The 13311-nt window shown below is 45.7% G+C and overlaps 1 protein-coding gene across 6 annotated transcripts in view; it reads right to left on the bottom strand.

Moving 5' to 3' along the window:
* Nucleotides 1-12475, bottom strand: part of emsy (EMSY transcriptional repressor, BRCA2 interacting) — a 35494-nt gene extending 23019 nt beyond the window's left edge. For 3 of the 6 annotated variants that reach the window (XR_016483598.1, XM_036989816.2, XM_090186045.1), the window contains exons 1-10: nt 11503-12475; nt 5473-5581; nt 5235-5334; nt 5017-5091; nt 2456-2631; nt 1718-1867; nt 1270-1529; nt 803-1046; nt 357-581; nt 89-238 (exon numbers count right to left, since the gene is read on the bottom strand). Coding sequence is in view for 4 of the 6 variants with exons in the window: in XM_036989816.2 (XP_036845711.2) it covers nt 89-238; nt 357-581; nt 803-1046; nt 1270-1529; nt 1718-1867; nt 2456-2631; nt 5017-5091; nt 5235-5334; nt 5473-5581; nt 11503-11505 (1492 nt within the window). In the remaining 2 variants the exon portion in view is untranslated. Of the gene's footprint in view, nt 1-88; nt 239-356; nt 582-802; nt 1047-1269; nt 1530-1717; nt 1868-2455; nt 2632-5016; nt 5092-5234; nt 5335-5472; nt 5582-10381; nt 10570-11502 lie in introns of all 6 variants that reach the window. The other 3 variants (XR_016483597.1, XM_090186044.1, XM_090186043.1) reach the window with 2 other exon arrangements.
* Nucleotides 12476-13311: the final 836 nt, after the last annotated feature.

The following is a 13311-nucleotide window of genomic DNA, read 5'->3' as shown; positions in this document are numbered from 1 at the left end:
AACACTGTTTACCTAGTAAAACATCAGTGTGTATACACTAGTGTAACACTTGTGTTACAGTCGAAAAGCAGTATGTGAGAAGGCACACCTGTGGGCTGAGACACCAACTTGGTGGTCATGATGGCCCCGTTGCTACTGACAACCATGATGGGGGAGGAACTGCTGCTGGACATGCCTACAGAGGAGGGCTTGGGCAGGATCTTACTGGGCTGCATCTGCTGGGTGATGATTTTGACACCTACAGGTCCAATTAGACAAATCATTAGTTAAATACATGATTAAGACTTTCTGTACACTTGCATACTCAGGGTAGAGTACTAACACCAGTAGAGTTGGGTATCACTCCCTGTACTCACCTGACTCCTGCTTAATCTGGATGGTGGGTTTGGAGCCGGGGAGAGTGGTAGAGGACTGGGCCTGGCCCATGACGCCGGCCCCCATGGGGGAGCCCTGCTGCAGCTGCTTGGGTGACTGCTGGTGCTGCTTGGGGAACTGGGCCAGAATCTGGGTTGGAGAGCCCACCATGGTCTTAGGAGAGGGGAGCCTGGCGGAGGCCACTTTCATGCCCGTCGACGAGCCACCTGGCACAGGGAGAGGACAAGCAATATAGTGGTCAGTTTCAAAGACCAATCAGATACACACAATTCAGTACAATTCCTGTTTCAATAAAATGTTGTATACATGAAAGGTCTTAGTTGCTAGAACAAGACAATCTTTGTCTAAATTGGGCAAAGGCCGGTAATAAATCCTGAGTAAACAAACTATTTGAAAACACTGCAGGAAGTGGGACATTCAAACCTACCCTGCGCTATTGTCGACATGACCATAGACGGGCTGGAAGAAACCATGGTGGTCACAGCGACTGTGTTTGAGGCCGAGGAGGGACTGGAGCTGGCCGGGATTAACACTGTCTGCTTCTGGTTGGCCGAGGTCAGCATGGAGGTGGACACCAACTTGGACATGGCCGCCGCGTAGTTGTGTGAGTGAGACTTGGACAGGATGTTGGGAACGAAGTTGGAGCTTGGAGAGGTCGTCACAATGATCACCTGACAAAACATACATTATACAGTAAATTACACAGCCACTTACAATCAAGTTATTATACACAATCACTTACAATCGAGTTTGCAAACAGTATGCAATCACTTACGATCATTCAAACATATCCATACATTCCTATATTATCTGGCTCACACCTCACTATATTGACTCTTTGCCTATAGAACAAGAGGATTTATACTGAACAATGGTCAGTTCTGTCCTGCTCACCTTCTGCGTGGTGGTGTTAGTGGTCTGGGTGGTGGGCTTTGTAAAGGTGATCTTGACGGGGGACATGTGCGGTGGCAGGGAGTTGGCGATGCTCTGCATGATGTTGCTCATCTTGGGGCTGCCGCTCACCGGCACAGTGATGGTCTTGGACATGGGCGGGGTCACCTTGGCCACTTCCTTCAGCACCACAGGGGAGGAGCTTGAGGAGTTAGTCCGCCTCCGCTTACGCGGCTTCTCATCCTCATCCGAGCAGCTCACGCCTGGGGGAGCGAGAGAAACATACAGACGGAGACAAAGAATGCAGCAATACATTGACAGACTTCAGGTTCTGTTTAGTGAGTGTCGCACCGGAGACTCCTTAACCAATGCAAAATTCTTAAATAAACACTTATTTTTCTTTCCAAAGTAAAATAATAAACAAACATAAAATCTCTGTTCTGACACTCACTTTTCACATAGACTGTGCTCCCGCTGGGCAGCACCACCATGTTTGAGGCGGGGCTGGCCGGACGGGGGGATTTCACCATGGCTGCTGCACTGCTGCTGGGCGCCGTGGCACTGGTGGACGTGGTGCTTGTGTAGGAGTAGCAAACAACCACTGCAAACAAATAACAACCATAATTCATATAAAAAGACACTATAAGAAGACATAAGTGATTCATCATTTAATGTCTTCCTCCCTCTTCAGTTGATGTTGCAGATAGAAAGTTACTCCTAACTACTGACAGGGCCAGATGACGTAAAATAGGGTCTAAGCTACAACATATGCTAATATTTTGAAATGTCTGATTTTACACAATTGACTTAAAGGTAAAAATGTAAGTTAAAAAAATCCAGAAATGATAAAACAGTTTGACAACCCTGTTTGTAAGCTTTTAAATGATATCAAATCTCAATAGTTTATCTTTTCCAGTGATGATACATGTCTGTCTCATGGTATGGTGGAGGCATGTCAAATAGGTCAAGTTTGAGCACTTTCATCTCTTGAAAATGTTGGTATTCAGGTTCAAAAAGTCCATTTAAATGGGCAAATACATATGGAAGGTTCAGTTCAAATCGAAAGAGGTGCTGTCAAAAAGTGATTGAATTCAAATGGATTAACCTTCAGGCTAAGATTAGGAGCAAGGTAATGTGATCCTAGATCTGTGGTTAAGAGCAATTTCCACCTTGAGCTGTCTGATCTTACCTTCTTTATTTCCTGTTTCGGCAGGCAGCAGAAGCGAAGCGTTCTGATTGGCTGTGGCGCTGGCTACTGCGTTGGCGGTCACAGTGAAGGCAGTCTGGGGGACCAGTCTGGGCATCAGCGGGACCAGCCGACGCCCCTCGATGGACCACTCTGAGGAGCTGTTGGGACCTGACATGCTTGACAAGACAAATAAACTTTGGTTTGATGACAATTGTATTTGTCACGTGAGCCGAATACAACAGGTGTGGTGGACCTTACAGTGAAATGCTTACTTACAGGCTCTAACCAATAGTGCAAAAAAGGTATTAGGTGAACAATAGGTAAGTAAAGAAATAAAAACAACAGTAAAAAGACAGGCTATATACAGTAGCGAGGCTACATACAGTCACTGGTTAGTCAGGCTGATTGAGGTAGTATGTACATATGGCTAAAGTGACTATGCATATATGATAAACAGAGAGTAGCAGTAGCATAAAAGAGGGGTTGGCGGGTCGGACACAATGCAGATAGCCCGGTTAGCCAATGTGCGGGAGCACTGGTCGGTCGGCCCAATTGAGGTAGTATGTACATGAATGTATAGTTAAAGTGACTATGCATATAGGATAAACAGAGAGTAGCAGCAGCGTAAAAAAAATGGGTTGGGGGACACACACAATGCAAATAGTCTGGGTAGCCATTTGACAACCTGTTCAGGAATCTTATGGTTTGGGAGTAAAAACTGTTGAGAAGCCTTTTTGTCCTAGACTTGGCACTCCGGTACCGCTTGCCATGCGGTAGTAGAGAGAACAGCCTATGACTGGGGTGGCTGGGGTCTGACAATGTTTAGGGCCGTCCTCTGACACCGCCTGGTGTAGAGGTCCTGGATGGCAGGCAGCTTAGCCCCAGTGATGTACTGGGCCGTACGCACTACCCTCTGTAGTGCCTTGCGGTAAGAGGCTGAGCAATTGCCGTAACAGGCAGTGAGTGATGCTCTCGATGTTGCAGCTGTAGAACCTTTTGAGGATCTCAGGACCCATGCCATCATTTTAGTTTCCTGAGGGGGAATAGGCTTTGTCGTGCCCTCTTCACGACTGTCTTGGTGTGTTTGGACCATTTTCGTTTTTGTTGGTGATGTGGACACGGGGAATGGGGGCGTGCTCGGTCCTCCTTTTCCTGTAGTCCACAATCATCTCCTTAGTCTTGGTTACGTTGAGGGATAAGTTGTTATTCTGGCACCACGTGGCCAGGTCTCTGACCTCCTCCCTATAGGCTGTCTCGTCGTTGTCGGTGATCAGGCCTACCACTGTTGTGTGTCATCTGCAAACTTAATGATGGCGTTGGAGTCGTTCCTGGCCATGCAGTTGTGGTAAACAGGGAGTACAGGAGGGGACTGAGCAAGCACCCCTGGGGAGCTCTAGTGTTGAGGATCAGCGTGGCAGATGTGTTGCTACCTACCCTCACCACCTGGGGGTGGCCAGTCAGGAATTCCAGGATCCAGTTGCAGAGGGAGGTGTTTTGTCCCAGGATCCTTAGCTTAGTCATGAGCTTTCAGGGTACTATGGTGTTGAAAGCTGAGCTGTAGTCAATGAATAGCATTCTCACATAAGTGTTCATTTTGTCCAGGTGGGAAAGGGCAGTGTGGAGTGAAATAGAGATTGCATCATCTGTGGATTTGTTTGGGCGGTATGCAAATTGGAGTGGGTCTAGGGTTTCTGGGATAATGGTGTTGATGTGAGCCATTACCAACCTTTCAAAGCACTTCATGACTACAGACTTGAGTGCTACGGGTCTGTAGTCATTTAGGCAGGCTGCCTTCGTGTTCTTGGGCACAGGGACTATGGTGGTCTGCTTGAAACATGTTGGTATTACAAACTCAATCAGGGACATGTTGAACATTTCAGTGAAGACACCTGCCAGTTGGTCAGCACATGCCCGGAGCACACGTCCTGGTAATCCGTCTGGCCCCGCAGCCTTGTGTATGTTGACCTGTTTAAAGGTCTTGCTCACGTCGGCTACGGAGAACGTGATCACACAGTCGTCCGGAAGAGCTGATGCGCTCATGCATGCCTCAGTGTTGCTTGCCACGAAACGAGCATAGAAGTGATTTAGCTTGTCTGGTAGGCTCATGACACTGGGCAGCTCTCGGCTGTACTTCCCTTTGTAGTCTGTAATAGTTTGCAAGCGATGCCACATAAGACGAGCGTTGGAGCCGATGTAGTATGATTCAATCTTAGCCCTGTATTGACGCTTTGCTTGTTTGATGGTTCGTCGCAGGGAATAGCAGGATTTCTTGTAAACTTCCGGGTTAGAGTCCCGCAACTTGAAAGCGGCAGCTCTACCCTTTAGCTCAGTGCAAATGTTGCCTGTAATCCATGGCTTCTGGTTGGGGTATGTACGTACAGTCACTGTGGGGACGACATCCTCGATGCACTTATTGATAAAGTCAGTGACTGATGTGGTGTACTCCTCATGGTAAAAATATGATAAATTGAGGGGCTGAAGCGTGTACTAGTATGTAGTAGTTGGTCATAATGTGTATGTAGTTTTAGTATTGACCACCTTACGAGGGTAACTTGACTTACTGATAGGCAATGGTGGTAAGGCGCTCATCATTGACTGCCCTACGGACCTCTGCACGATGACGCTCTGTTGAAATGCTGTGGGAGACAGCCATACAGTATTAGCAAAGAAAGTATGAGCAATTAAGTCACAAGCCAAGTTTGTTTTTATTAAGAAAAGGGTCCAATATTTCATAGGTTCCTCTAGCTATGAGAAAAATATAGTGACTTTGCTGGTTTACCTGAGGACTTTAGTGAGTTCTCCAAGGAGATCCTTCTTATCCTTGGTGAGGTCGCCTTGGGCTCGCAAAGCACTGATAACACCGGCATACGCCTCCAGCTCTGTTGAAACAATATGTTTTATCATTAAAAACAACTTTCACTCTGAAATAGCAGTAACATTTGGGGTTCTTTGAAAGTGACAAATCACTTCATGCATAAGGCAAGCCAGAGAGGCCGGATAAGTTCAAAGGCACTTACCAAGTTTACGGAGGATTCTCTTACACTCATCCCTGCCCAAGTCAAGGAGAGTGGGCCACACCACAGGCATGGTGCAGGCCAGCTGCGGTTTCTCCTGCTGAATCATCAACTACATTGACAGTGAGCAGAAGAGAGGACATGTCAAATATGTAATCATCTAGATTATCCATGCACTACAATTACTTTATTTGAAATATGAATACGTTTCTCCAACTCTTAGTGTCAGGGTACCTTTCATGTACAAAGTAATGGTAGAAGAAGGTCTAGCACTGTGTACCAAGAAGTCATAATATATCAGAATTGGATAATGCAATATGGTTGTCAGTAATAGAAGTTCCATATCTGAATATGGATATTATTAAACCATAAACAAGCATTGTCAGCAGCTTCTAAATCAGGATTGATACAATCTAGTTAAGTAACCTAAGCCACCGGTCTATTGTTATTAGTAAGCTTATTCCCTGAGTTGGTACCAATTACGTGTGTAAAACCTGGATTACGGATTTTATGTAACGGCCAATGAGAGGCTTTGAAGCCACCTGTCGGCCATATTGGTACTCCTAAGGCGCAGTCCTCCATAATGGAATTCTACAGTATTTCAATCAAATGTTTCAAGGACAGAATTACATGTATTTAAGTATTTATTTGTTGGAGTGGGGACAGTAACAGTATTCTCTAAAGAAATTGCTTTAAGGAGTATATTTTTATACATGTTTATGTTCTCAGTTAACATAATTTTGAATTATCCATTAATTAAGGTGTCTATAATGGAATATACTTGTCAAAAACGAATTAATAATAAAAGCATTTCTATAGCTTCCAAAATCTTAATTTTTGTATTATTACTATTATTATTCAAATCAAAGTTTGTCACGTGCGCCAAATACAACAGTGGTTGACAGTGAAATGCTTACTTAAAGGCTCTAACCAATAGTGCAAAAATTGTATTAGGTGAACAATAGGTATGTAAAGAAATAAAAACCAACAGTAAAAAGACAGTGAAAAATAACAGTAGCGAGGCTATAAAAGTGGGAAGGCTACATACAGACACGGGGTAGTCGGCTGATTGAGGTAGTATGTACATATGTCTAAAGTGACTATGCATATATGATAAACAGAGAGTAGCAGTAGCATAAAAGAGGGATTGGCGAGTGGTACACAACGCAGATAGCCTGGATAGCCAATGTGCGGGAGCACTGGTTGGGCGGGCCAAATGAGGTAATACGTACGAGTGTATAGTTAAAGTGACTATGCATATGATAAACAGAGAATAGCAGCAGCGTAAAAGAGGGTTGGGGGGCGGAACACATTGCAAATGGTCCGGGTAGCCATTTGATTACCTGTTCAGGAGTCTTATGGCTTGGGGATAAAAACTGTTGAGAAGCCTTTTTGTCCTAGACTTGGCACTCAGGTACCGCTTGCCATGCGGTAGTAGAGAAAACAGTCTATGACTGGGGTCTGACAATTTTTAGGGCCGTCCTCTGACACCGCCTGGTGTAGAGGTCCTGGATGCCAGGCAGCTTAGCCCCAGTGATGTACTGGGCCGTACGCACTATCCTCTGTAGTGCCTGTAGTGCCTTGCGGTCAGAGGCCGAGCAATTGCAGTAACAGGCAGTGATGCTCTCGATGTTGCAGCTGTAGAACCTTTTGAGGATCTCAGGACCCATGCCAAATCTTTTTAAGTTTCCTGAGGGGGAATAGGCTTTGTTGTGCCCTCTTCACGGCTGTCTTGGTGTGTTTGGACCATTCTAATTTGTTGGTGATGTGGACACCATGGAACTTGAAGCTCTCAACCTGCTCCACTACAGCCTCGTCGTTGAGAATGGGGGCGTGCTCGGTCCTCCTTTTCCTGTAGTCCACAATCATCTCCTTAGTCTTGGTTACGTTGAGGGATAGGTTGTTATTCTGGCACCACCCGGCCAGGTTTCTGACCTCCTCCCTATAGGCTGTCTCGTCGTTGATCACATTGTGTGTCATCTGCAAACTTAATGATGGTGTTGGAGTCGTTCCTGGCCATGCAGTCGTGGTAAACAGGGAGTACAGGAGGGGACTGAGCAAGCACCCCTGGGGGGGCCCTGTGTTGAGGATCAGCGTGGCAGATGTGTTGCTACCTACCCTCACCACCTGGGAGAAGCCCGTCAGGAAGTCCAGGATCCAGTTGCAGAGTGTTTAGTCCCAGGATCCTTAGCTTAGTGATGAGCTTTGAGGGTACTATGGTGTTGAACGCTGAGCTGTAGTCAATGAATAGCATTCCCAAATAGGTGTTCCTTTTATCCAGGTGGGAAAGGGCAGTGTGGAGTGCATTAGAGATTGGATCATCTGTGGATCTGTTTGGGCAGTATGCAAATTGGAGTGAGTCTAGGGTTTCTGGGATAATGGTGTTGATGTGAGTCATTACCAGCCTTTCAAAGCCCTTCATGGCTACGGGTCGGTAGTCCTTTAGGCAGGTTGCCTTCGTGTTCTTGGGCACAGGGACTATGGTGGTCTGCTTGAAACATGTTGGTATTACAAACTCAATCAGGGACATGTTGAAAATGTCAGTGAAGACACCTGCCAGTTGGTCAGCACATGTCCTGGTAATCCGTCTGGCCCCGTAGCCTTGTGAATGTTGACCTGTTTAAAGGTCGTACTCACGTCGGCTACGGAGAGAGTGATCACACAGTCGTCCGGAACAGCTGATGCTTTCATGCATGCCTCGGTGTTGCTTGCCTCGAAGCGAGCATAGAAGTGATTTAGCTCGTGTCACTGGGCAGCTTGTGGCTGTGCTTCCCTTTGTAGTCTGTAATAGTTTGCAAGCCCTGCCACATAAGACGAGCGTCGGAGCCGGTGTAGTATGATTCAATCTTAGCCCTGTATTGACGCTTTGCCTGTTTGATGGTTCGTCGCAGGGCATTGCAGGGTTTCTTGTAAGTTTCCAGGTTAGAGTCCCGCACCTTGAAAGCGGCAGCTCTACCCTTTATCTCAGTGCGAATGTTGCCTATTATCCATGGCTTCTGGTTGGGGTATGTACGTACAGTCACTGTGGGGACGACGTCCTCAATGCACTTATTGATAGAACCAGTGACTTAATTTTTATTTTACCTTTATTTAACCAGGCAAGTCAGTTAAGATCAAATTCTTATTTTCAATGACGGCCTAGGAACAGTGGGTTAACTGCCTGTTCAGGGGCAGAACGACAGATTAGTACCTTGTCAGCTCGGGGGTTTGAACTCGCTACTAGTCCAACGCTCTAACCACTAGGCTACCCTGCCGCCCCTGATCAAATCAAATTTTATTTGTCACATACACATGGTTAGCAGATGTTAATGCGAGTGTAGCGAAACGCTTGTGCTTCTAGTTCCGACAATGCAGTAATAACCAACAAGTAATCTAACAATTCCAAAACTACTACCTTATACACACAAGTGTAAAGGGATAAAGAATATGTACATAAAGATATATGAATGAGTGATGGTACAGAACGGCATAGGCAAGATGCAGTAGATGGTATCGAGTACAGTATATACATATGAGATGAGTATGTAAACAAAGTGGCATAGTTTAAAGTGGCTAGTGATACATGTATTACATAAAGATGCAGTAGATGATAGAGTACAGTAAATACATAGACATATGAGATGAATAATGTAGGGTATGTAAACATTATATTAAGTAGCATTGTTTAAAGTGGCTAGTGATATATTTTACATCAATTCCCATTATTAAAGTGGCTGGAGTTGAGTCAGTGTGTTGGCAGCAGCCACTCAATGTTAGTGGTGGCTGTTTAACAGTCTGATGGCCTTGACATATAAGCTGTTTTTCAGTCTCTCGGTCCCAGCTTTGATGCACCTGTACTGACCTCGCCTTCTGGATGATAGCGGGGTGAACAGGCAGTGGCTCGGGTGGTTGTTGTCCTTGATGATCTTTATGGCCTTCCTGTGACATCGGGTGGTGTAGGTGTCCTGGAGGGCAGGTAGTTGTGCAGACCTCACTACCCTCTGGAGAGCCTTACGGTTGTGGGCGGAGCAGTTGCCGTACCAGGCAATACAGCCCGACAGGATGCTCTCGATTGTGCACCTGTAGAAGTTTGTGAGTGCTTTTGGTGACAAGCCGAATTTCTTCAGCCTCCTGAGGTTGAAGAGGCGCTGCTGCGCCTTCTTCATGATGCTGTCTGTGTGGGTGGACCAATTCAGTTTGTCTGTGATGTGTACGCCAAGGAACTTAAAACTTTACTACCCTCTCCACTACTGTTCCATCAATGTGGATAGGGGGGTGTTCCCTCTGCTGTTTGCTGAAGTCCACAATCATCTCCTTAGTTTTGTTGACGTTGAGTGTGAGGTTATTTTCCTGACACCACACTCCGAGGGCACTCACCTCCTCCCTGTAGGCCGTCTCGTCGTTGTTGGTAATCAAGCCTACCACTGTTGTGTCGTCTGCAAACTTGATGATTGAGTTGGAGGCGTGCGTGGCCACGCAGTCGTGGGTGAACAGGGAGTACAGGAGAGGGCTCAGAACACACCCTTGTGGGGCCCCAGTGGTGAGGATCAGCGGGGTGGAGATTGTTGTTACCTACCCTCACCACCTGGGGACGGCCTGTCAGGAAGTCCAGTACCCAGTTGCACAGGGCGGGGTCGAGACCCAGGGTCTCGAGCTTGATGACGAGTTTGGAGAGTACTATGGTGTTAAATGCTGAGCTGTAGTTGATGAACAGCATTCTCACATAGGTATTCCTCTTGTCCAGATGGGTTAGGGCAGTGTGCAGTGTGGTTGAGATTGCATCGTCTGTGGACCTATTTGGACGGTAAGCAAATTGGAGTGGGTCTAGGGTGTCAGGTAGGGTGGAGGTGATATGGTCCTTGACTAGTCTCTCAAAGCACTTCATGATGACGGAAGTGAGTGCCACGGGGCGGTAGTAGTTTAGCTCAGTTACCTTAGCTTTCTTGGGAACAGGAACAATGGTGGCCCTCTTGAAGCATGTGGGAACAGCAGACTGGGATAGGGATTGATTGAATATGTCCGTAAACACACCAGCCAGCTGGTCTGCACATGCTCTGAGGATGCGGCTGGGGATGCCAGCATCTGTCTGTGGTGCCAGCATCTGACAGTGCCAGCATCTGTCTGTGGTGGTAAATAAACAGCCACGAAAAGTATAGCAGAGAACTCTCTAGGCAAGTAGTGTGGCCTGCAATTTATCACAATACTAAGGAAGTTTCGTGCACCGGCTGTTTACAAATATGCAAAGACCGCCCACCTCGTCTTACCGGAGTGTGCTGTTCTATCTTGCCGGTGCAGCGTATATACATACACACGTCGCCATTCAGCCACGATTCCGTGAAACATAGGATATTACAGTTTTTGATGTCCCGTTGGTAAGATATTCATGATCGTACCTCGTCTAATTATTATGTTTTTTTTCCCCCCAACAGAGGAGCACCAAATGGGACACACTTTTAAGAAGCTATTTTCGTAGCAGGTTAGGAGAGCACTAACCCTTTTCCTAACCTCAGTCTCCTAGCCTGCTGCATAAATTATCCGAACCTGGAATGGAAGTGGCGTGAAAAGAGATTATCGTACCAGAATGGCTGCCCGGTAGCTTCAAAATAGCGCCCCCCTAATACATATCATTGGTTGGTACCTGTTGACATCCTTTCAATAAAAGGCTTATATACTCCTATTCTACCGTCCTAATATCATTGACATAGGAAGAAAACGCATTCAGTTGGGTGGCTAAACAGTGACACTAGATAGCTAGAAGAAGCCTACGGGTGCCAAATGACTTACTCTGGTTTGCAAAACCAGCGTTAGCCTGCACAACAACATTAGCGAGGTAACGCGTTAACTACTAAATTGAGAGTTGCATGACACTCAAAATACAACATTACAGCAAATAAATAAGTATTTGTATAATATCTAACACTAAGATAAACTGTTTGCATAGTTCTAGATACTATCAAGCATTTCAAGTTGTGCAAGCATCCCCCTGGGAGTAAGCTAACGACGTTTGATAGCTAGCTATTCAGCTAGCTGGTAGCGTTCCTTCAGCCAACTTACCATGCAGTGTTGCAACGTCGTTATGACAGTCCTGATTGAAAGGATCAGTACATTATTACATATTAATCCAACGGAAGTTGCACACACCAAAATATGAAAAATATGTTTTTCTTTACTAAGGATCCACCTCAGTTCCAAAGACCTTCAATTCCGCCATGATTGAACAACGCCAAAACACTTGGGCCTGAAATAATGCTGTCCAAAAATAAACCTGGATTGGATTGACATGAATTTGAAAAGTTAAGATCTAATATTGATAATTTGGGGATCTTACCCCCTTATTTTTTCACATATGGAATAATCATGAAAAACGGTTAAAAATAAACCCATACAGATATACCAAGAAACATAAATCCAGATAGGCGGTTTTTCTAACACTTTTTTAGGACCCAATGACGTCACTGTTGACATTCTTTGTGCACTGGTTTTGGCATTGGTCGTCACTAGTTACCACAGTCACAAGTTATAAATCCCGCCCATTCATACCATTTCTCTCAATTTCATTTTTAAACAGTGGTTGGGTTGGAGGAAGGGAGATGTTCAACTCGGCGGAAAAATCTGTCTCCCTCCAGCAGTTGGCGTCAAAGTCAATGAGGATCGAATTTGGTCAACAACAAAAATGAATGGCTTATTTGCTCAAATAGGAGTTTCGTAATGCTTAAATTGTTACGAGTGTACTAATATAATGTAACGACCCTGTGTTTATAAGCGCGGATATCGACTCCGCAGCAAAAGCTTGCTCGAGCGGTGGACTCGATATCCGCATTTATAAACCCAGGGTCGTTACACCAATCCTTTCAAAGAGCGCGTCCTCTCGCTAGCTTGCGACTCTAAGTCTTACAGGAACGCGCTCACCGGTCAAGCACACGCACTGTCGTGGATGCAAGGTCCGATCCCACTTCTGACACCAGTGTATTGAAACACTCTCGAACCCTCGACCTTCAGGCCCGAACTACAGCGCGCTACCGACTGTGCCGCAAAAGTATGCTCGTGCCGCAGAGTCAATTTCCGCGTTTATAAACCCAGGGTCGTTAAGTAGGGCACGTGACACCCCGGCGACTTTGATTAAAAAAAAACTTTATATCAGAGATGGCTATAGATATTCATGCCATGAGGCTAGTAGCATAGCGTCTCTCCGTTGAAATGAAGCAGTTGACGTCGACAACCCTGATTGAAGATTAAAAAAATAGATTACAATAAGGAGATGTATCAATCACTCCAAAGAAAGGGTAGGCGGGAGCTAGACAGCCCGCCATGGTGCTTTGTGGACAACGACTCCCATTGTGTGGAGAGACATGTATATTGTCAGTATATCCATAACAGGAGATTGGTGATAACTGCTTAAAATTAAAACAGGAAGCACCAGTGATGAGATAAATAAAAAAAAGTGGTCAGATGAAGCAGATGCTAAGCTACAGGACTGTTTCGCTAGCTCAGACTGGAATATGTTCCGGGAATCCTACTATGAGGATTCTGTGTTAGACACTATAGTCGTTACCATATATGTGATTGAATATTATCTGCTGTTGGCTTGTGTGGATGTATGTGTTATGCAACATAGCTGACTTGAGACATTGTTAACAGTTTCAGGGCCATGGGCCTTTCTCATGATGGAAAAATACAGAATAACATGAAGACAGGAACTGTGCAATGAGTTGGGGGGGAACATTCAGAACGTAGTGTTGCGAGAACAAACTGTCTTTTGTTAGATAACAGGACCCAGGTGCCTGATAACTGTATATTCTACACAGCTACAACGACTGACCGCTGAAGCGCTTAGGGGGCTGGGACCAGCCTCTGCGCCAACAA

This window comes from Oncorhynchus mykiss, chromosome 10, assembly GCF_057628025.1.
Source record: "Oncorhynchus mykiss isolate SJ-2025 chromosome 10, ASM5762802v1, whole genome shotgun sequence".
NCBI lineage: Eukaryota > Metazoa > Chordata > Actinopteri > Salmoniformes > Salmonidae > Oncorhynchus > Oncorhynchus mykiss.
Note: the sequence above shows the minus strand (reverse complement) of the source record. Positions and strands in the feature narration are given on the sequence as shown.